The following is a 21,920-nucleotide window of genomic DNA, read 5'->3' as shown; positions in this document are numbered from 1 at the left end:
TGCCCCAGGGAAGCAGTGGGAGAAAGCATTTCTGAGATCATTAATGCTGTCTGTACTTGCTTAGAAAAGCACCACCACCACCACTGTCAAATACACACTCCCCTAGCCTGCTTGAAGGAAACAACGCTCAGTGATTGCATTTAGATCCTATGCATAAATAATCGCCTTCCCCTCCACCTCTGTGCTACCTTTCCAAACAAAGATCTTTCCATCTGTGCCATGGTCCAGAATGAAGCAGTCATCTGTATTCAGGGCTGCCTGAGAGAAGGGGTTCTCATCTGCCACCAGAGAGACTGCCATGTTTCCTGCCCCATTGGAGACCTGCGATAACACAGTACAGAGATTAGATCGGGCATCATCTGTCCCCCTCCCACTCCACAGCGATAGTCCAAAATTCAGGGAGCAGAAGGAAAATCAACTTGAATGCATTGGCTGCTTTGAGCACTATTGTTTTCCAAACAGGATGTCTTTAACACAGCAACAGTATGACAAAAACAGAACATCTACTACGGAGATTTCAAGAACTTCTAGCAAAGCAGATAGTGCTGGGACCCAAGAAGGGTTCATCCAAAATAGTAACACCCTTGCTGCAAAAGCAGCTAAGAAATATCTTCTAAAGCAAAGCAACTGCACCCAAAACTGGAAAGGACTGCCTTGGTAACTATGAATAGGTCTCCCTGCATAATATAAAGTGGGTTTAATGGTTTGAGTTCTGTACTTACTGATGGATAAAGGTCTACATCACAAACCACCTCAGCAGACATTTACTAAATCATTAGCAGAGACTGCTGTAGGAAAGATTGCTTCTAAGAAGGCTTGGACATCCTACTGCACTCATACTAGTTGGTAGTAAACATTACCTCACAAACCATTGCTTCACCATGCTCACTAGATGCAGAAAGGGGCAGAGTCTGGGCCCCAGGCTCACTGTTTCTAATTTATTCCTGTCACCTTCCTAACACAAAGCCTGATAACAAAACAGAAGACTCCCTTTCTTCGTTTGTTTCACACTGTTTCATTCCCTCAAAAATTCCTGAAAGTCCCAACTGTCTTGCTGGAGTCAGCAGTGCTGATAAGGACAATGGAAAGCATGTGGCTAGGCCATGTAAGTAACCAAGGCTCATATATAAAACTTAATAAGAAACTAACAGTAGAACTAGGCTGAAGCAGGACTCAGATCAGATCAGTTCTTCTCCCCCATTCCAGCTCCATCTAACCATGCAAGGATCACCACCCCCACAAGGTTATTTGTCAGCATTCGTCTGTTTCTCGTTACCTTATAGAGCTTAGCCAGCTTCCTATTGGCTGTATCAGTTTTGGTTTCATCAGAAACTCCCAGTGGCAAACTGGGCTTTGGTCCCAGAACCTGTGAGAGAGAGAAACAACTTTGCTAGCTGATTCACAAGAATCTCTGTTCCCCAGATGCTCCAACCACAAGGAACAAGCAGAAGAAACTTTCATATCAACAACAGCAAAAATAATACACGCCGATCTCCCAGTGATGCAGAGGCCCAAGCCTGCATCACTCTGAATTGAGCGTGTTTATGCTACTAACACTTGATATGTAAAGATACCCTGTACTGAGCCTGTCTCCCCATCCCAACCATTCTTCCACATACCACCCTTCCCATTCCAGCACAGAGAAATGGATGAAGCATAACCTGAAGCATTTCCTCCCGCTCTGATCCATCCTCTACAACGTAGACTTTGGCCCGGCCGCTCCGCTCATTGTCCCGAATTCCCTTGGCCAGCACAGTAGCCTTCAGCCGTTCATGGCGGTTGCTGCCGGAGCCACACCACTGATAGATGTCCTGGGGAAAAGACAAAGACCATGTAGCCACACAGTGTCAGAGCCTAACAACCCCCAAACCGGATGAGATGGCTGTATGGCCAGGCCTGAAAGATGTTAAAATACTGGCTAAACAATATTTCAGAATGCTCAATGCTTGACATCACTCCAGTTTTTCTTCACGTACTGATTTAATCAGACCTCTCTCCCAGCCCTGAAAGGTCACTAACACTGTCTTTTACACTGTACTTACACTACCAAGGTCGAGGATGAAACAGTCCCCAGTGTTGAAGCTCTCCCAGGTCACAGGGACCTCAGTTGCTCGGACTGTTCGCCTGCCTTTGACTTGAAGAAGCCTCTGGACAGTTACTTCATTGGGAACCACATGCCTGAAGCCAGAAGCCACGCCACCAGCCTAAGGGAAGAAGAAGAAAATCAATTCACGTGTGCTTTTACTCCAGAAAGAACTGAAAATCCTACTAACTTGCTATCTGTGAGCAGTTGTTGCCTCTCTCAGGAAAGAAGGTCACCAGTAGCTTCCAGCGGGAGCTAGTTTGCCCCAGTCTGAGCTTTCATTTATCAATGTATCCATCACTCTGCAAATTCCTGTGGTATCTATTCTATGGGATACTGATACAACACAGTGGGAGATCTCCAAATTCAAGGCGGAGGATGATAAGTTGAGGTATTTGTAGGGTTTTGATTGCTGGGGTGAGGGGTGTATTTCCATGCATATCTTGTCCTGCCTACCAGAAATTATCCCAGTCTCAGTATTCACTTTCTCTGCTGATAAAGAGATACTTGCAAAATCCTTGTTAACTCCAGCAACAGGACTAATTTCAGTTATTCCCCCAAAAGCACTATGTGCAAGTATTTTGCAAGAATTTGACTTGATATCACTTTCCTTGTGCCACTGGATTTCTAACGAACGTAACTATTCTTGACTATAAGTCTCTACTTCTTCTGTTCCATTTTACTGCAATGGGATGAAAGAATAATTCCCACAGCTATTCTTCTATTTTACCAAAAATATTAGGAATGCCAAGGAGGTGGGCTGAGCACAGAAAAAGAGACTGGAAAGGTCAAACTCTGTTAGGTAAGTGGGGAGAAATTATTAAATTACTGGGTAGGCGTTTTCCCATTAACTCAGATTGCTGTTTCTTAAATTAATTCCAGACATCTTGAGACTGTTCTTTCCTCTACTTCTCAAAAGAAAACAAAACCCCGATTTCTAAAATTTCCTCGGGCTTTGCTTGTGTATTATTAATTCAGCCAAAGCTTTTCCCCTGGGATCTGCTGTTCTCCACCCTGTCAGTTCCAACTCATTGAAAACATCTGGTCCAGAGTGGGGTTTATTTTAGCAGCCATCAAAATGGCAACTCTTTTTCTCCTGAGAAGAGGACAGGATGTCATTTCTTGCAGACTTGATTCAGTCTGGCAGTATAAAGACCCAGTGATTGCCTACCTTGTACTTGATGCCAGATTTGAAGTACCCCAGGAAAGTGGAGGACTCATGGCCTTGCACTTCGCGATGCTGGACAGCCTTCCCCTGAAGGTAGTCATCCATCTGGACAGTGAATATGGCAGCTGCCCCACGCTCATCTTGAGAACTTTCATCTCCTAAGAAATGAAAAGGCAACAGCTTGGAGACAATGTGGGGTTTCTGCCTCTATGTTCAACCACGCAAAAGTACTAGGGAGAAAGGAGATCACTGGAAAGCTTAGTTTCCAGAAGGGTCTGCAGAATAGCCATTTCCAATTTTTTCTATTAAAGACCCCAAATAGCAGTATAAACCATATTTTTCTGTCAGGCTCATTATACCATCATAACTGCTGCAGCCTGCTGAGTAACCACTGCTTTACAGCTATGTCTGACAGGCATCATATACTCTCCCTTTGCCACTTCTCCTCATCCTGGGAGAAAACCTGCTAGAAGCCAAATGCACGGAGAGATGAAGCAGCAGCAAGGTGCTGTCATCAGGCTTTATGAGGGCTATGGAGATTAGTGGGGCACCAGTTCCACAGCGGTTTGCCTCTCAGGTCTCCCAGGCACTCTTTCTGGGGAAAGGCTACTGACAGATAGCAAACATGACAAAACCTCACACTTGTATCCTACATAGCTTTGACTATGATATGTTCCATGAGTCTTGGCTTTGCAAGATGTGGAGAAAGCCTTACCATGTTACTCAGTGACATTTCCTGTAGAAGGCCAGTTAGCAGGTCTAAACTTCAGAAAAAAAAAATCCACTTTGAGCCAGGAGGATAATTACTGACTACTGATCTTTCAGTAGAAAGATTTCAGTAGCCTCTTTCACCTAAGACCTCATCTTCTCTGTGGACCTGACAGAGCCTCTGGAGAATAGGGACGACTTCTGTCATTTTGACCAGAAAAGCCCTTCTTTCAGTGACACAATACAACTTCTAGGTATGGAGATGGCTGCACTTACGATTGCAGAAACCATTTCAAATATTTAAGGTGAGTAGCACCATATTCACATAAAATTGCATTCTCTCTGTAGTCTCTTATTTCCTCTGGTAACACTTACTGGACAATGCTAGACTAGTGAGAGGAACAGAGTTCACTCTGGGCTCCTGGTTCAGCAAGGGAAGTCCCATCAGACCTTACCTAACCAGAAATGCAAGTCGTACTGGAGGTTCCCATTCCGCTGTTTGATGGTGTTCAGCACAAGATAGGAATCTCCTGTGAAGAAGTCTCCATACAGATTTTTTGGCACTGGTACCAAATCAAATTTCTCAATCCTCCAGATCTGAAGGCCAGGTTCCTTCCCAGCCTTCAAAAACTCGGCGTGTTCCACCATGCTGACAGGCTAGAGGTAAGACAGAGAATGTTGTTCAATATGCATAGTACACGGGAAGCCCTCGTTTAGATTACATTGCCTTTGATCTCTTAACTATTGTTCCAGGCAACATGTGGGAATTTTCCTATTTTCTCTTGCACTGAATTTTGCAAAATCTCTCAACTGATTGCTGTCCAACTTCAGTTCAACTCTGCTTCCTGACTTATTCCTTCCTGGACTTTCTTTTCTCCATTCTTTGTTGGTAAGTCTAAATCTATTGATTTTATTCTGTATATTACATTTTCTTTCTTTTCTAATCTACAGCTTTTTAATACAGCATATAAATAATAGGCAAATTCCCTTGCTGGCTATTCTTTTCTCTAAACATTGCATGAATTCCAAGAATCTAGGAAATAAACATACTTCTTTTAACTATATATGTTGTATACCTAGCACAATCATTATTTAATGTTTCCTAAAACCCAGATGATCTTATCTGTGTCTCTCTGGAAAATGTTGTGAATATCATCACAGAGTTAGATTAACATGTTTCTTATAACTCTTCTGTTTATAATCCTTGGAGACATTACTTGGAGAAATGTACTTCTACATAACTGTTCTCTTCTAGGAATTACACTAATATAGATAACATTCTGTCTTGAAGGACATTGCAATTTTGGTTTAAAGCATGTATTTTCATACTAATGCCACATATTAACAATACGCTATCTATTCTTCGTATCTATTTACAAATGTCACGGGCAGTTTTATATAACTATACTTTAAAAGAATTCAGTCTGGTAACACTGAAAAGAAATAAAACACTTCTGTAGTATTGGCAGAGGGAGTTTGTCCACATATTATAGCATGCCTTTGAGTCATATCAGATAATAGGGAGGAAAAAATTAAAATGTTATATTAGAAGCATCCAGTATTTTGACAAAGAAGATAGTTCATAGTAGCTGATGGAAAGAAGTACAATACGCTCAGCTTTCAAGGCAGAAATAAAGAATGTTACAAACTAGAAAGCAAAATAGCAAGTTAGCTACCAAACTGATCCCTAAACTGAAATCTGATATCAAGCGGGAAAAGACAGAAAACAATGAATTTACTCTTTTGATTCCTGACAGCCCGACTTAATTTCCCCCAAATTCCCACCACAAATTCGGACAAACTCCTTACAAAGAGTTAGAAAAGACTGTGACTCTTACAAGTAATTGAAAAACAAGTTTTTTGATGTTTAATTCTGATGTTATTCACTTACCACAGCTGAAAGCACAACAGCTGCTGTAACGATATATCCAAGCCCTGCAACAGACACGGAACTAACACAGTTCAGCCTCAGAGCCATTGTGCAAAAAATAGTGAGAAATATATAATTGAAGTCTTGTTTGCACTGCAGCTTAAATAGCATTTCTAACAGCAAATGGGCTTCTCCCTTCTTCTGCAGAAGCTGTAGGGAGTCCTTCCTTCCTTCTCTTGCTGTTAATGAAGATGCACTGCAGAAACCAGTCTTTTATCACAGGCAAACACACCCACCCCCTCAGCAATATAGGGGCGTAACATGTTTGTGCACACGGTCCTCTTGGAAACCTCAGATACTAATTCTGCCATTTACAGAGGCTTAATCCCGACAGGCAATAATTCAGGACAATATGCTATCCATTACAGCCAACTGTGCAATTATGTCCAAACAAGCCAAATACATAGTCATAAGGCCAATAACAGAGGGAGAAATTAAGAGACATCAGCAACAGAGGCAACATTTTATCATCCGAAAACTGCAGATAAGTGGAAAGTTGATGAGATGCAGAGGAACAGAAAGGCTGTTCCAGATGCAAAAGAATGCAGAGAAAAAGAGTTTGGCAATGAGAAAAAGAATGGGGAAGAACTAAAAGGATACAACAATACAATATAATCTATAGAATACAAGCTGAGGATGGAAGGAATATGCCCTCATCTCTCTGAACTCATCAAGAACAGCAAGAAGCAAACTTCTGCATGCGTTTTGTGCGTCTTGCACCTGGATAACATCTCCACACAAGCTTGCATCAGAGTGGAGGGGTTTGAGACAGACCAATGTATTTCAGCTCATGTGTTACCAAGAGAGCATTAGTAAGACTACTGGGTAGATAAGAGAACAACAGCTAATTCAGTAATTTCACAGCCCAGTGTTACCGAGGCTGCAGCAAGACCCTGTGACATGACTCGAACAGCCATCAAATCCGTTCAGTTCAATGGAATTACAACAGTATGGCTTACAGTAGCATGCTAATGATCTACCACCAGCAACAGAGCCAGTAAAGAGCTTGCTCTGTCCAATCTCCATGCACTTCAGCAAGTAAATCTATCACATTTCCCAAGGGTTTGAAGTAAACTGTGCAGAACAAGCTATATACCACGTTCCCCTGTGGCACCTCACAGACAGATAGCCTTACACCCTCACCAGACAATGGAATTGCTCCCAGAGGTGCAAGCAGCAGATGCCTGTAATACCACATCTGCCAAACACTGCCCAAGAGATTGCAGAGTCTTGGCTCAGACTTGCTGTATGGTGTGGGGCTCTGTATACCCTAGAAGGTCAGACAGGAGTACCAGGAGGAAGGTATTTGCATTGCTGGTTACGCTTTTGCTCTTAATGCACATCAGAAAGAACTACTGATGGTCCGAGCTTCCTGCTTTCAGAATCTCTCAAAAGATTCTTAAATAAGGGGCCAAATCCTTCACCTACTTAAGACCATCACAAAGCCTCCACGAGGGAAAGATCAGACCCTTTTTTCTGTGCATTGTCTTCTCTTCATGAGAATATTTTCTTTCTTTCTTTGTCTCTCACTAGGACAAACTGTTTCTTTCTCTGTTGTCCAAGCTCATGCATTTTGTTTTGAAATTTCACCTTGGCAAACTCTGTTCTAATTAATGTACCTTTGACAGATTTTACTGCAAGTTCTCAAACTGCAAATAAATAATAAAAACAATGCCTTTGTCTTACTGGTATTTCTGATCTCTGTGAGGGAAGTTCAGAGTGTCAGAGATCTGAAAAGCAGTAAAAAAATTTTGGAACCCTAACTCTGCACTGGGTCAGTTCTAGCAGTCCTCGGAAATCAGCTGTGAATGACTTCTGCAGCTGTAGTATATACCCAAACCAAGATCACTGGATTGCATAACATTATAAAGAGATGGGTCCCTTCCAAATGGAAAAATACTTTTGACTTTTTATTAATAATTATCTGTATGGTGCCAAACTTTGCAAAATTCACAGAGGAGGGGTGAAGACCTAGGATAATCTTCCCTGCTAGCATCCCATTTCAAGGTAATTTCAAATCCACAGATACAGGCTCATAAGCAAGTATGGTATTTCGGAAAAAAAAGGATTTGGCCTTCTAATTAACTTGGCACTTTGTAAGTTTTGCCTTCAATCCAAGCTTGCAATGTCCGTTAGTTGCAGAATGTAAATATAGGCAAAAGAAGGAAAGAGGCCTACGATGACTAAATTGTATATTATAGTGTTCTTTGGTAAAGATTCAGCTAAAGCATGTCAGGAGGGAGTAAGTGTAACGTACTCCCACAGCTGGTATGGTATATTACTGCTGTCAGCAAATGTTGCATTGTTAAATCGAGCCACAGAAATCTGTGCTCTGGATGTTTTATTGGTGGCATATGCCAGATGCAATTACAAGGACCATACTGAAAAGGATGTCCTGTTGGAGATCATGGGAAAAAGGCAAATTTCAGCTGATGTTAATAGAACTGTCCAGCTTAGTCACAGAAATGGTGCTATGCAGAGCCAACATCTTATGCAAAGGAAAGTTATTTAAGGAAAAAAAGAAAAGGGCTTGGAAAACAGGATTTCAGTGCAGATGGGTCGTCTGAAAGAAACTTGGCTGCACAGCAGTAAAAACAAGAATTTAAGAAAAAAAGTCCAATGTTTTGAGCAAACAGTGGAAGGCAACAACTTATTATGGTATCCAGATGTGTGGTTAACATGACCATGACAAGCCAATCTGGAAACACCTTCTAATGGACATTAGCCTGTAGAAATAATTACAGGGATACATCCCCTACTTAGAATACACAACATGTCGGACATGATGTGCAAAGGAAGCTGACAACGTGCAAGGGACTCTGGTTGTCTCATAGACCAATGGCAGAATTTATATACTGCTTTTTCAAGAAAGTGCTAGATGCTCCTCCTGAGGCTGGAAGCTGTTTTCTGGCCTTTTCTCTGAAGCAGAGTCAGAGAGGCTCTCTGGTCTCTCTGCTCAGCCAATGTGGCATTGCTGCCTTGCTGTGTATCTTCTCTGTTACAATGCTTTTAAAAGCCCTGTTAGAAGCCCCAGCAGATGCTTCTACCACCTCCTGTCTGAGACTTTGTAGCTTTCTCTCCAGGCATCCAATCCAAAATATCTTTCTTATTCCACCCTGCCATCTGTAATAAACACTTCTCTTTGCCTCCCTCCTTAAATATTTCCATTTATGTTCTTTACATTTACCTATATGTCTGTGCCTCCTGCTCTCCTGTCACAGAGCCGCTCTACACAAGACTTGTACTTTCCCCTCATAAACTGCTATCAGCACTTTCACCATTTGTCTTTACCCTTCTCTCAATTTGTTTCTGATAAAAGGTGCTCAGTTCTGTACCCGATCAGGTGTGGCCCCACCTGAACTATAAGGAAAGAACCTGCCCCATTCCCTTTCCAGACATATCTGCGGACACAGAGCCCATTCTGCTCCATCACACTGCGAAGTCAATTAGAGGGAACAACTAATGTCTAGCTCTCCACATCAAATATATTGTCACATCTTCACACCTATCACCATCTAAAGCTTTTAATAATGCCATCTAAATGCTATCTTTTTAGGAGGCAGTATCATCCAATACTGACAGGAAAGAAGAGAGAAATCTTTCTTCTGCTGGGCTCCAGACTGATTTCTGCTCAACCTCAAACATTCAGAGCAGCTTACCAGAGCCGAAGGAATGCACACATTCTACCAAAACATCCTCGGGTTTCGGACACTGCCAGAGCATTGCAGACCACAAAGTGTACAAAACAGCAATGATAATATTTTAACAGGTTTTTTTTAATTAAAAATATATTAAAGCAAGATTAAATACACTGGAATGGATATAAATATTTACTAGCCAGTCTGTTTAGATGACATAGCAAATATTAGCATACAGCGCTTTCCCTACAACACTTTGGATTCTGATGTCTCTAAGACTACAAAGAGAATATATATATTTTAACCCATTCAATGAAGCTTCTGGATGCTTTTTCTAGATACTTACTGAAGATGTGCAATTGGAAAAGAAGAGGTGGAAAATTACTGGTAAAAAGTGGATGAAAAACAAAATTTGGTTCATTTAAATAGATCTGAAAAAAGGTCTGTGTGTTGAGGAGAAAAAAGATATTTTAAGTGAATGTCTACATGAAACAGAGAAACCCAAAGGTCTGATAATTTCACTAACAGCATCCCGATTTAAAGAAAGGGTGTGGTACGGGGAGGAGGGCTTATGTTTGTTTGTCTGACAATGCATTGGAGAGAGAACTCAGTCTCCTTTACATTCAAAAAAACTGCTGTACAATATTTTACTCTCCTTGTAGCTTTTATTCAGTAACTGACCACTTGTGAGAGAAAAAATAAACACACATTTTCTTTGAGGATCTTTGGAGTTACAGTTAAACTGTGGCAATGCACACATGCATATACCCACAGATAGAGTAAGGGCTCACCACACAGGGCTTCTCAGAAAAGCTTGGCTGAATTAAATGAGACTGTGAAATAAACGGTTGTAGGACAAATCACCATATGGTTGTTCTCATTTACAACTCAAGAGTCCTTAGTTCATGATAGGTTCAGTCAATTTGTCTTAACTTGCTACATAAACAAAGCCCACACAGCAAGGTCTGCAGCCAACATAATATTACAACATGGAGCATCTGAAACACCTGCTGCTTACTTCTGGAACCATTTCTGCATTTCTAGATGACAAAGGCTGTACTTTAATGGATTACACTTACAGAGCAAATAACTTTTTCAAATAAAGACTGATTTTCTAAAATATGGGGTGAACAGTAAACCTTAGTATAGACTCTATCCACACAGCGTTCATGCTGCAAAAATGCCTCTTGCGCACCACTCCGTACTGCACTCTGGCGGCGAATGCTTGCATTTCCACCCAGCTAATTCTCTCTTTCCGTCTGTTTCAGAGCAGGCCTAGATGTACAGCCCTTGATTTGCAGTGTCCTGCCCCGGGCAGCTCCAATGCCTGGGACAAGCTTTCCCCCTCACTCAGAGAAAAAGAGACTCCGTTGGCTGACAGTATTCGAGACCTCCTCTATCAAGCACCAGGAGGGTAAGTAAACTGCCACTGTATTATTGCTGCAACAACAGGAAAACCCTAAGTCGCTGTGGTTTGCAAAGAGCAAAGTTAGACCATCCTACTACCACAATCAGCCCCAATGAAATCAACAGGTTGTACTTGCGGCAGTAACACACCCAGTGTAAGAGCTGTGCGCTCCAGACCGCTGTCCAAAACAATGCCAAAAAAGAGGTCAAACATATCACAAATCAAGGAATTTGCTTGCTTCAGGTTTAGCTATTTCTACACCTTAAGGAGAATCTACATTTTTTGACCCTAAGTTTTCTTAATTAAACAGTATTTGAGTCTTAACTTCTAAACCTGTGGCACATGGAAAGTATACCACCTAAGCAGCCATTTATTTTTTCTCTAATCTTTTGTAGACCCATAAAAACTCTGATGAATTCACAAAGATTGTGAGAATGAATATTGCAGAATCATTCAACTTCTGATACTAAAAAAATTGAGATGTAACACTGTATAAAATAGAGATGGAAAGATAGTGCAGCACAGTGCTAACAGCTGACAGTGCATACTGAAAAAGGAAATACTTCTCTATTTCTTACAGCCTCCTTGCCAAAATAGTATATAATATGACTAACTCTTCAGTAAGCCACTGAAAACAAATTCAGCTTTGTTGCCAAGGTGACAGGCATTGACAAATATCTAAAATGACAGACAAGATCAGTCTTCAGTCTCCAGACAGCCCTGAATTCATATACACATAAAGCTAAAGAAAAGCCCCTTTCCTTGTATCCTCTGAAGAAGCTAGTAAACAAAGCGTCTTTGGGATGAGAAAAATTGGCATGGAAAAGCCTCCTCCTACACTAAACATGGTGACCCCATAAGCTAGTTCAGTTTTCTCTGTATATGAGGAACAGTATAGTTAATGGTATTCCTAGCAGTCACATTTTAACAGATGCAACCAGTTACAAATCCAAAGAATTCAAACTGGCATTGTCCCTCTAGCAGCTTCCTCCTTGATTTAAAATAGGTACCTGATTCCACGAATAATTCAGATCAACAGTCCTGGACACAAAGTACACTATGTATTCATAAATTAAAATTCCTTCATAAATTAAATTATTGATAAATTAACATCACTTTAGCAGATTAAAACACTCAGATGAGCTAAGTATTGTCCACTTTTTCCAGCTGTTTGTTTGCATTATGACTCAGGCCAGCTCTGTTGTGATCTCTCTTCCTCTGGTCATTTGAATATGATCCACTTAGTAAACACTGAGGATTCAGTCCAATGCAGCAAGGGTGAAAACTTCACCACAAAAGCCTGACTTTCTCCTCAGTTGCACTGATGTAAATCAGGAAGATTACTTCTTGTATGGGAGAAACTCTTAGATAACATATAGGTTTCTCATCTGACCAAAACACACCCAGCCAAGAATCTGCTGATACAGTCAACTGTTTAAAAGCCCTGCCTTAAGAGCATACATGAGAGCTGACTCATGCACTCAAACACACACAGCATAAGGTAAGTAGGGATCAGCAGAAACCACTGACTACTTTCCTTCGGTTGTGAGCAAAAATGGATCCTGAATTATATTCAAATACAAATCATTGTTCAGTGCTGAAAACATGTCTTAAAGGAGTGTTTGTGCAACCCATGAGACATAACCCAATACAGTAAAATCTGACTGCCACGACATATTATGTTCCATAGAGACGTCTGGTGGCGACAGCCAAACACATTAATGAAGGCAGTGAAGACATGCTTGTGGTCAGCCGCAGGGAAATGACACAGATGTTCTTCCTTCAGCCACCAGGTCCCGTGTATGTACAGGGAAAATGATCTGCAACTTCATGCAAACTATTTTTCCCTCGAGTACTAGCCTCAGCAGTATGTAAGCCTGTTCAATACATTATCCTTGACCCAAAGAAGAACACAGTAATACACTACAATTGGAGAACGGCTGGAAAACAGAAGAGAGGGGCCTAGAACAAGTCCAAAAGGAAGCACAAAACATGGCCTTGCACCGTTAGTTTAGCATCAGATGCAACATTTACTATTGCAGGTGTCCAGGTGGAAGGACTTAGTACAAACCATTACTATGCATATACCAAAGATAAGAGAAGTACATGCAAATAGTAGAGTTGCATAAAAAACATTTGTGATTAAAAGCATGTAGATGAAATTTTGCCTTATGCTACACTGATGTAGCATAGCATGTCTGAGTCCTACAGCAAGACCACGATGGGGCCTGTGCCTGGCCCTGCTGCAGCAGAAGCAGAAGGTGCCCAGGTTTAGTGCACAGAAATTCGCTGCATCAGTGAGCTCCTGGTTTCCAAACCAGCTCCACATTAGCTTGATTTATCTTTCCATCTCTTAACAACCTTCACCCAAGACATGAAGGCACTTGGAACTATTTAGTTCACTTAATAGATACATTCAAAATCAAAATGTTTCTTCTAGTTCAGGAAGAACGATCAGAATACCAGACACGGCTAAGAGTTACAGCCACCGTAGGCTTTTCGTACCTGCATTCACCTGCTGACAGGCAAAAGAGACGGACCTACTGCTATGATCAAAAACTTCCTCCAGCCTTGCACCCAGCATGCAGAAGCACAGGCAACATCTGCATCGTCCACCATCCCCCTTCCCAAGAGCACCAAAAAGAGCCAGGACTCACATACTTCACATGAAGAGATTTTCTTCAGAAGACTCACAAATACCTGTTCCTGAGTAAATCTATGTGGAGACGTACAGAGTTATTAGTTTCCCTTCTAATTTTGCTATCAGTTCTCCTATAAATGCAGATGTGGTCACTGCATTAATAACTCAGGCTTGAAGAGACAGAAATTCCCATAAAGGTTGTTTTTGGCTCAAAACCCAGCCTGCCACAAGCCCTGCCCGAGGACCAAGGCCTCAGCAGCAGAATGCCGAGCTCCCATCTCGACTGCCTACAGTCACAGGAGAGCAATGCTATAAACAGACATGCCAAAATATTCCCTTCTTCCTCACAGCAAAGTGTTTACAGTTCTCCCTCTGGCGATTTACAGAGGTAATTTATTTTATTTTTTAACGGGATTCAGACTTTTGGTGTTGAGGAGCCACAAGTGTTCTCAGAGCAGACAGCCTGAGAGTACTTAATGGTGATAGCTCTCAGCACGGCAAGCTTCGTCCAACCTGAAAGATTCTGGGATGATTCATTTCCTCCAGTGTTTTACGGATGCTGTTTTGAATTGTAGCTGTATTTTTACTGCGTGTGGAAACATTCAGTAAATAACATATGTTTAAACTTTCTTTTTGGATGGCGTCCCACTGACTGACTGGCTCCTAATACAGACAAACAGTTCTTTCTCCCTCTCTCCCGATTGTGCTGAGAGACCAGCTGAGATCAGCTTCAATTCTCTAGGTTCTCAATGGGAGGTGAATGAGGGGTAAAAGAGGAGAAGAGGAAGGGAAAGATCAAAAACGCAGCACAGCCTATAATCAGAAAAGAACACTTTGAAATGGGTAAAAGAAAAAAGAAAACAATTTTCTTCAGAGTCCATACTATCTAATCCTTCCACCCAGTCACCCTCATGTCCTAAATTTTGATCAAAAACCTGATAACCTGGTTTGAATATCCTGCCTGAGGATGCAGTTACTAGCTATGTCCCAGTTCACACTGAAATGAAAAAGAGTTATTCTCCAGAGGGAAGTGTGAATGGGCAAAACGCCGTAAAATACCCAGCAAATCAACCACTCCAGCACCTGCAACGTCATTGTGCTCTGTTGAACACCAGTAATCCAACATGGCTCTTCTAGTCTGGTCTTTTCAGGTTGTTTCACGAAGCTCTCCTGAGTGCCAATCACCACAAAGCACCCCGGGAGGAAGCTGTTAGAGCTCTTCAGAGCTCTGTTTAGCCTGGCAAAGGCACGGTCAGTGGATAAGCAGGGATACGTATCTGGCAGTCTTGCTGATAGTTCAAACAGGTCACTGTTAAAAGCTGCTACTTCCTTTCCTAATTTTTCTGACCTTACCTTCCTTCACTGAGCAGGTGTGAAATACTGAATGTTGACATTTTAGGAACGATGCCTGATCTGTTTTCATCTATGATGGGGTTTAAGAGTGGCACATTATCAAAGCAGCTCCCTTCCAGTAGCCTAGATACACACCTGGATCAGCAGAGTAAGTACCAAATGGCAAGCAGGCCATGTCAGGCAGGATTCACAACTTTGAGGGGGTCTGTACAGTGACGGACATAATGGGACCTGTGCTATTGTGAGAGAAACATTAACTGCTATGCTCAGTGAAGTACCATCAGTGTAGCTGTGTCTGGAGGGTAAGAGCCAACATATTGGTACATGTAAAAAAAACCTGAGTGACCTAGCAGTGTGCCAAACAGCTAATAAGAGGCCTGATAAATCTGCTCTGGCAATCAGTGTAGTTCTGCTATTAGAGGACTGAAGACTGTATGATGTAGTCAAAGTATTATACATTTGCCAGCATCCATAACCTCCTGGGAAACAGAGACGAAGCATATTCTCTGAAATCCAGACCTGTTTTGTATGCAGTCTGTTCAGATGCTTTGACCACCAGTTCATTTACTTTTATTCTTCTTATTAAAAAATAAGCAAAAAAACCCCACCTTTCCTCACCCATCTTTTCTAGGCCTGTAGCCCTGAGCAGACAAATGAGCAGCAAATAACTAGAGAAGTCCAAGTGGATGCCACAAACCATGTTTGTGTCTCACCCCCCATTTTTACTTTTTTTCTATCCTTTTTCTTTAAAGTGCTTCACTAAAGACAGTCTTCTACGTGGCAGTCTCTCTAGGAAGACAGGAGACCTTTCAATTAAATAAGCCCACAGAGGCTATGCAGTCTGCCTCTTTGCTTAGCAGCAACCTGATTACCCCTATTTTGGGTACAGAGGCAGAGGACAACCAGCTGTGACCTGTTCCTATTGTGACAGTACTCTTCACGGTGAATCCCCACAGGATGCTCCTATGAGACAAGTTCTTGAAGGATGTGAGACAGAGTGGGCTCTGAACAAAGCCCAGTTCTCGACTTTGGCTTGGGTACAGTTAATGACACAGGCAGCAGTGCAGGCTAAAAGCAGCAAGCATTTATTTTCATGTGTTTGCATAAAGGCGGTGTTTCTATGTGGACAGGTGCAACCTAATTCTTATGCAGCAATTTCAAAGGAAACAAAAAGGAAGTACTTCTCTGCAGACACTAAATTAAATTAAATTAATTTTCAGATGGTTCTATGGGGAACAAAACTATAAGGAGGATCAGAAAGATTAGAGAAATTCATGGGGGATGGGTTAATTCGTGGCTATTAAACATGATAGTCCGAATGCAACCTTCAATTTAGGAAATCCCTAATCATGACAGTTCCCAACTGCCAAAAGCCGTAAGGATAGATTCAAGAAAAATCACCCACGCAAATTTTGTCCTCTTCCTTGGTCTAAACACCTGTTTTGAGCTGCTGTCAGAGACAAGGTACAGATGAACCAGTGTGACAGCTTCTCTGCTCCTGTGCCCTGAGCACTGTATTTGCCTATATTAGCTTTTTAGTTAGCATCGTTCTGTGGAGCCTCCTGCAGAAAAATACTTCAAACCAACAAAACATGGTAGGCTCAAGAGCTGTGCACTATCCCCACCTAGGGAGTTTCTTCCTAGTACTGACAAAGTAGTTCAAGCATGGCTTGTAGCTGAGAACTCAGGCAATTATACTGCTTTTACAGGAAAAAGAATTAATCATACAGAGCATTTCTTTGCAATTCCCTCAGTCTTCTTAGTGTCTGAAGTGATTAATTAATGATGAAGAGACTGAGAAGACCAGGACTTTAAGTAATGATGTGAGAAGCAGAAAAAATGACATAACAGAGATACACCGAGTGATAAGCACAAAAAAATGGTAACTCAAGATTTTTTTTGTAATACAAAATCAGTGCCCTTTGAAAGGTATTGCAGAAGGCATCTTCTGAGACTCGAGTTTAAAAGGATTCACATGTGCATATGAAACAAAAACATACACAATTCTGTTTGCAGCTTGAATTTTTAGAAAGGCTATCAAATATCTGGTTTAGAGCATCAGTCAGCCACTAATCAACAGAAATAGTAATACACAACTTGTTACTGAAAAATTGCCCACATCAGAATTTTCTGCCTTTTCATGAAAAGCATTTGATAACAATCAGGCAGAGACATATTCAGAACTAGATTATGTACATGGCAATTCCTAGAGTGCTGTAAAAGCGAACAAAAAGCAAGAGCAGCTGCTTCTTCCTAGACAGTAGTTAGTTATTGTGCCCAAGCTACTTTATATCAGTGTTTAGCAGTGATCCGCTTTACTGCAATCAATCCGCAACTTGTTCACTTCAGCTCATATGAAAGAAAAAACCTGTTTCTTTAGGTTTAAGGATTCCAGAGCAAAACTGGAAATCTGTTGGTTTGTGGAGCTGTATATTCCTATCCAACATCCTCTTTCACAGAACTGCTACTGAGTAGCAACACCAGTGCCCAGTTCTGGAATTAAACTGGAAAGCTTGTATTTCGAACGCCAGTAAAAAGCAGATACAAATCCTGAACACTGAATACAACACAGCACTATTTTAAGAATGATTTTGTTCTCACCGGGACTCTGTAAAACAACCAGACTACAAAAAAGTTATTTTATGAACTGAGGGGAAAAAAAGCACTGGCTCAGCATGGGTCTTTGAAAAAAAGCTAGCTGTTGCTTCTGTCGGAAGATCTTACCATTCTCGTACCTTATCTCTTTCACAGAAGCAGCATCCACCTTAGTGACACTGCTGGCCACAGTGCTAACTCAAAAGGTGGCTGAAATACCTGCTCACAAAAGTATGTAAAGTATCTACAAAAGCAGCCTTGCAATGGCACATGTCAGGCAGTGGCTCTTTCAGCTGGAGCTGGCAGCAACCCCTGCTTTGTAACATTATCACAAAACTAGTTTGCAGAACGCTATCTCATATCCCATGCTTTAGTGATGAAAGGATAACATTCAAAAACTGGTTGGACTTGTGCCTGTAAAATCAAAGCTGAAACTAACAGTAGCATTTTCACTTTGTCACCATTTAGAAATAGCAAAGATTGATGGCTGGTTCAATTTTCCTATATTTTCCCCTAAGCACTGGAATTCCAACAGGCTGGAAAAATACCTGTTCTCTTGAGGACAGGAGACATTCTCCTGGGGACATTGCTGGTACTTAGTTTCCTCTATAATGAATTGGTATCTAACCCCTCAGACATGCACTGGAAAATCTCTCCTGGTAATTTACACGCATACATTTAAGACGTTCACCATCTACCTATGTGACTGATGAGACGTGACTACAATTCCACACCCCGCCTTCATGCTGAACTCTAGTGAAAGCCATGGAGACTGGCTTCTCACCACTCCCAGAAGTCAGCCCTGTGATGGGGCCCATCCATGGTAAAGATAAACCAACGCTGACACTCAGTATTGACGCGTAAGAGCGGAGGGCAGCATTCTCATTATGCACTTGGAGATGAAAAGCTGAGCCCAGTCGCGAGCGTGAGACCATACCTAGCTCCGGTACCGCGGCGCTGTCAGGAAGGCAGCTGGAACGCCAGCAGCAGCCGTCCTGTGGAGCAGATGTTAAGCTGGGCTGACTTCTGCTTCGTGCTGCTAGGTGTATGGGTTAAAGTTAGATCTCTCACGCTGTAGTGGGGACTAGGGAATTAATCTTATCCACGAGAGAGTTTAAGAAACTGGTTGTAATATCCAAGGTGGTGTGAGATTCTGGGTACTTGGATACCACTTCATTTGCCCAGACAGATGTTACAAAGAGAGAATATTAACTCAGTGTTTCGTAAAAGAGCTCAAGAAACCTAAAAGATGAAAGATGCTAAAGAAGTCTTCCCTCCCCCATTCTATTTCAGAGTAGAAATACCCTAAGCTGAGCCATGCCATACCCCAGCGAAGGAATCTTTTTTGCTGATAAACTTGCATCATGCAGAAGTTGGTAATGGAAAACTGAAAGAATCGTAATGATCAGTAAGAAAAATAAGAGATTTAGGGGAAAATGATGCTAGTATCATCCTTGTTAGCAAAGTTGGATTTTTCACATCCAAAAGCAAATAACATTCAAAGCAGTTTTATTCAAAGAGGATCTACTTACTAATGAGGCCTCCTTGAAACAAGTCATCCCCATAACTTTTTTTTTTAAACACTCTTCCTAGGAAACATTTTAAATATGTTTTAAATGTCTACATTTTTTGAATTTCTATTCAAATAGAGCTTTCAAACATTCTTACTTCAGGCAAAGAACAAAACAAACAACCCCCCCCCCCCACTGTTCCCATCACATAAATGACTCATACTATTTTTACACTATTTATGTGTTCGGCACACATCCTAAGTTAGTTGTAGAGCAGGGAAAGACAAGCCATTGCCAGCTGCTCTCCTCTGCACCTCCACTCCTGCCTTCCTCACAGCTTTCTCACAGTTAACGTCTCAAGAACAGCAGTGGGATGCAGCGGAGCGCAGGCTCATCTGCGTTTTCTGCGCAATTGTTACGTGGTATTTTTACCCTGTGCAGCAAGACATTCTTCGGGGTGTGCTAAGGACACGCTCTCTGATTTCATGAGACAATTTAGAAAACACAGTGAAACTCTTTGAAGGACAGTAACTATTATATAGAGGCATCACAAAATATATGGTGTTATGTTACCAAAAGTCACAATGCCAGATCAAATGGCAGAGCCGCTGCTGTAATCGCATATGCCACATGAAATACATAGAGCCCGAACTCCAGTGTGCAGCCGTCTCACCCGCCCCGCCGCTTTTCTCCTCATTACCAGGCTTTAAAAGGCTAGAGATTTGCAAGGAGCCGAAAGCAACGTCCCCCACAGCCTTCGGCGCGCCCCGAGAAGCGCCCAGCACCCTCCCGCGGAGCCGCCCGGCCCGGCCCGGCCCCGGGGCCGCCCCCGCTCCGCGCCCCCGCGGCTCCCCCTCCGCTCCCCCCGCAGCCGGCGCGGACGCGGGGAGGAGAACACCGGGGCGAGCCCCGCGCCCCCGCGGCGCTCCCCGCCCGGCCCTACCTGGCGCTGGCGCTGGCGCTGGCGGGCGGGAGGCAGCTGCCGGGAGCGGCGCCGAGCGGGGCAGGGCAGGGCCGGGCCGGGCCGGGCCGGGCCGGGCCGTCCCACGGGCCCCGCGGGGGCGGGACGCGCCGCGCCCCCGCGCCCTAGTGCCGCGGCGGGCCGCCAGGGGGCGCGGCGCTAGGGCCGTTAGCGGCTCCCGGCCCCGCGTGGCGCCCGTTAACGGCTCCGCGGGGCGCCCGTTAACGGCTCCCGGCCCCGCGCGGCGCCAGGGCCCCCCGTGACACCCGGCCGCACCCTCGGCCTCCATTTTGTCTTACGTACTTCACCTCGGCCTCCCGCGCCGCACGTCCTCTCCGTCCCCGCTGCCTCCTCGGGGCCTCCCGCCTGAGTCAGAGCCCTCTGCCGTGACTGCGCCTTCCCCCGTCGGGGTGACTAGGAGAAGAAGTGGCTCCTACATTCCCCTTCTTCGCACGTCACGGGCGGCCGCGCTGGCGCATCGTCCCGAGGCAAGGGCGGCACCGCCTGGGTTGCCAGTTCCGACAAACAGTAATCACAATAATCGGCAAATCTGGGTAAGGCTGGGTGCCCCCACACCTCTCGAGTCTGCTGTGCCGGCAGCTGGCTGCGCTGTGCCTCCCCTCTGCCGCCAAACGAACAAGGCCGCATTGAGCCCGGTGAACAAAGCCGCGCTTCACGTCCTCGCCGTGGGAGGCTCCGCGGCCGCGTGGCCCTGAGGCGAGGCCAGGGCACTGGATTTGCGGCCCCAAACTGTGCCTGGAAATGGGAAGGCCAAGAGAGAAACCAGCAAACAGACGAAGGCAAAGTAAGCGCTGCGAGGCCAGGGATTTGCGGGAGCCTCCGCTGATCCGCTTAGGCTGCGTTTGCGACATTTCGGCTGTGTACGCATGGAGTCGAAGCCTCTCTGTCGCTGTGGCGGGACTGTTGCAGGATGATGAAGCAACTTGTGTCTCCGCTCCAGTTCACCTCACTTCAGCCCTCGATTGCCACAGCCTCTCCCAACTCGTCTTTTCCCCATGTTTCTTTAGGCTTTACTTCAGTGTGTGAAGATACCCTGAAGTCCATTCTCTTCTCTGAATATTATTATTTTTGCCTAGCTCTATCCGTATCTCATGAAATACACCCAAATCACTTTGCTTGCTTTTCTTTGATTTAGCTGGGGTTTTGCCTTTGGTGCAGACAACTTTGCACTAATGGGCAAATGTTTTCCTCTTTCTCTAAGCTCTTCTAAATGGGTTATGCATCTTCCCACCTATTCAACCAACTCCAGATGTTGTTTTAAAGATTTAATTTGTTGTATTAATTTTCATGTTTGTTTTCATATACTTTCACCCAAGTACTGGTACGTCTATATGTGAGCATACCTAGAAGAACCTTGTAGTACAGTCTTCACGTAGATCACACGGTCATTAAACATCGTTCTATGATCCAGTGGTTTAATAATGTCATGACAAGTTCTGCTGTGTAGTCTGAGATGCGTTAGTACACGTGCACAGCATAGGATCCCTTCTGTGTGCAATGGCGGGAGGGAGGACCAGCAGGACTGCCAGGGCCAGAGCTGGCAATTGCCTTGGAAGACGGCTGCCACTTCCTTCCTGCGGCCTATTCACAGAAACCCACTTTCTCCTGCCAGTTCTCTAAGATATGGTATATATGTATGTATATATATGTATATGTCTATACATGGATGTCTTTTGGCTCTGGGCCACATGAAGATACATTTTTTAGGATTACTTGCTCCAAAGTACCCCAGAATAGCTGCTCTGCAACAGTGAGTGCCCCTGGGCATAGTGTGCATATGAAGCTGGTATACAAATTCTGATTATCTGGGGGAAGAAGTAGGTAGCAGAAGTTACAGTTACTGATTAGACAAGCCATTTAAGTTCCTAAGAAATTTAACATGGTGTTTAACTTCTGAAGTGTA

At 43.4% G+C, this 21,920-nt stretch overlaps 1 protein-coding gene across 4 annotated transcripts in view; it reads right to left on the bottom strand.

Moving 5' to 3' along the window:
• Nucleotides 1–20,437, bottom strand: part of GSN (gelsolin) — a 29,580-nt gene extending 9,143 nt beyond the window's left edge. Inside the window, exons 1-8 of one of the 4 annotated variants that reach the window (XM_064523897.1) lie at nucleotides 19,979–20,089; nucleotides 19,057–19,113; nucleotides 4,415–4,616; nucleotides 3,255–3,409; nucleotides 2,043–2,204; nucleotides 1,662–1,811; nucleotides 1,277–1,366; nucleotides 189–321 (exon numbers count right to left, since the gene is read on the bottom strand). In XM_064523897.1, coding sequence (XP_064379967.1) covers nucleotides 189–321; nucleotides 1,277–1,366; nucleotides 1,662–1,811; nucleotides 2,043–2,204; nucleotides 3,255–3,409; nucleotides 4,415–4,616; nucleotides 19,057–19,089 — 925 coding nt within the window. In that variant the 5' untranslated portion in view covers nucleotides 19,090–19,113; nucleotides 19,979–20,089. Of the gene's footprint in view, nucleotides 1–188; nucleotides 322–1,276; nucleotides 1,367–1,661; nucleotides 1,812–2,042; nucleotides 2,205–3,254; nucleotides 3,410–4,414; nucleotides 4,617–5,850; nucleotides 6,080–19,056; nucleotides 19,114–19,978; nucleotides 20,104–20,299 lie in introns of those variants that run through there. The other 3 variants (XM_026094373.2, XM_026094375.2, XM_026094370.2) reach the window with 3 other exon arrangements.
• Nucleotides 20,438–21,920: the final 1,483 nt, after the last annotated feature.

The sequence above is a fragment of the Dromaius novaehollandiae genome, chromosome 20 (genome assembly GCF_036370855.1).
Source record: "Dromaius novaehollandiae isolate bDroNov1 chromosome 20, bDroNov1.hap1, whole genome shotgun sequence".
Lineage (NCBI taxonomy): Eukaryota > Metazoa > Chordata > Aves > Casuariiformes > Dromaiidae > Dromaius > Dromaius novaehollandiae.
Note: the sequence above shows the minus strand (reverse complement) of the source record. Positions and strands in the feature narration are given on the sequence as shown.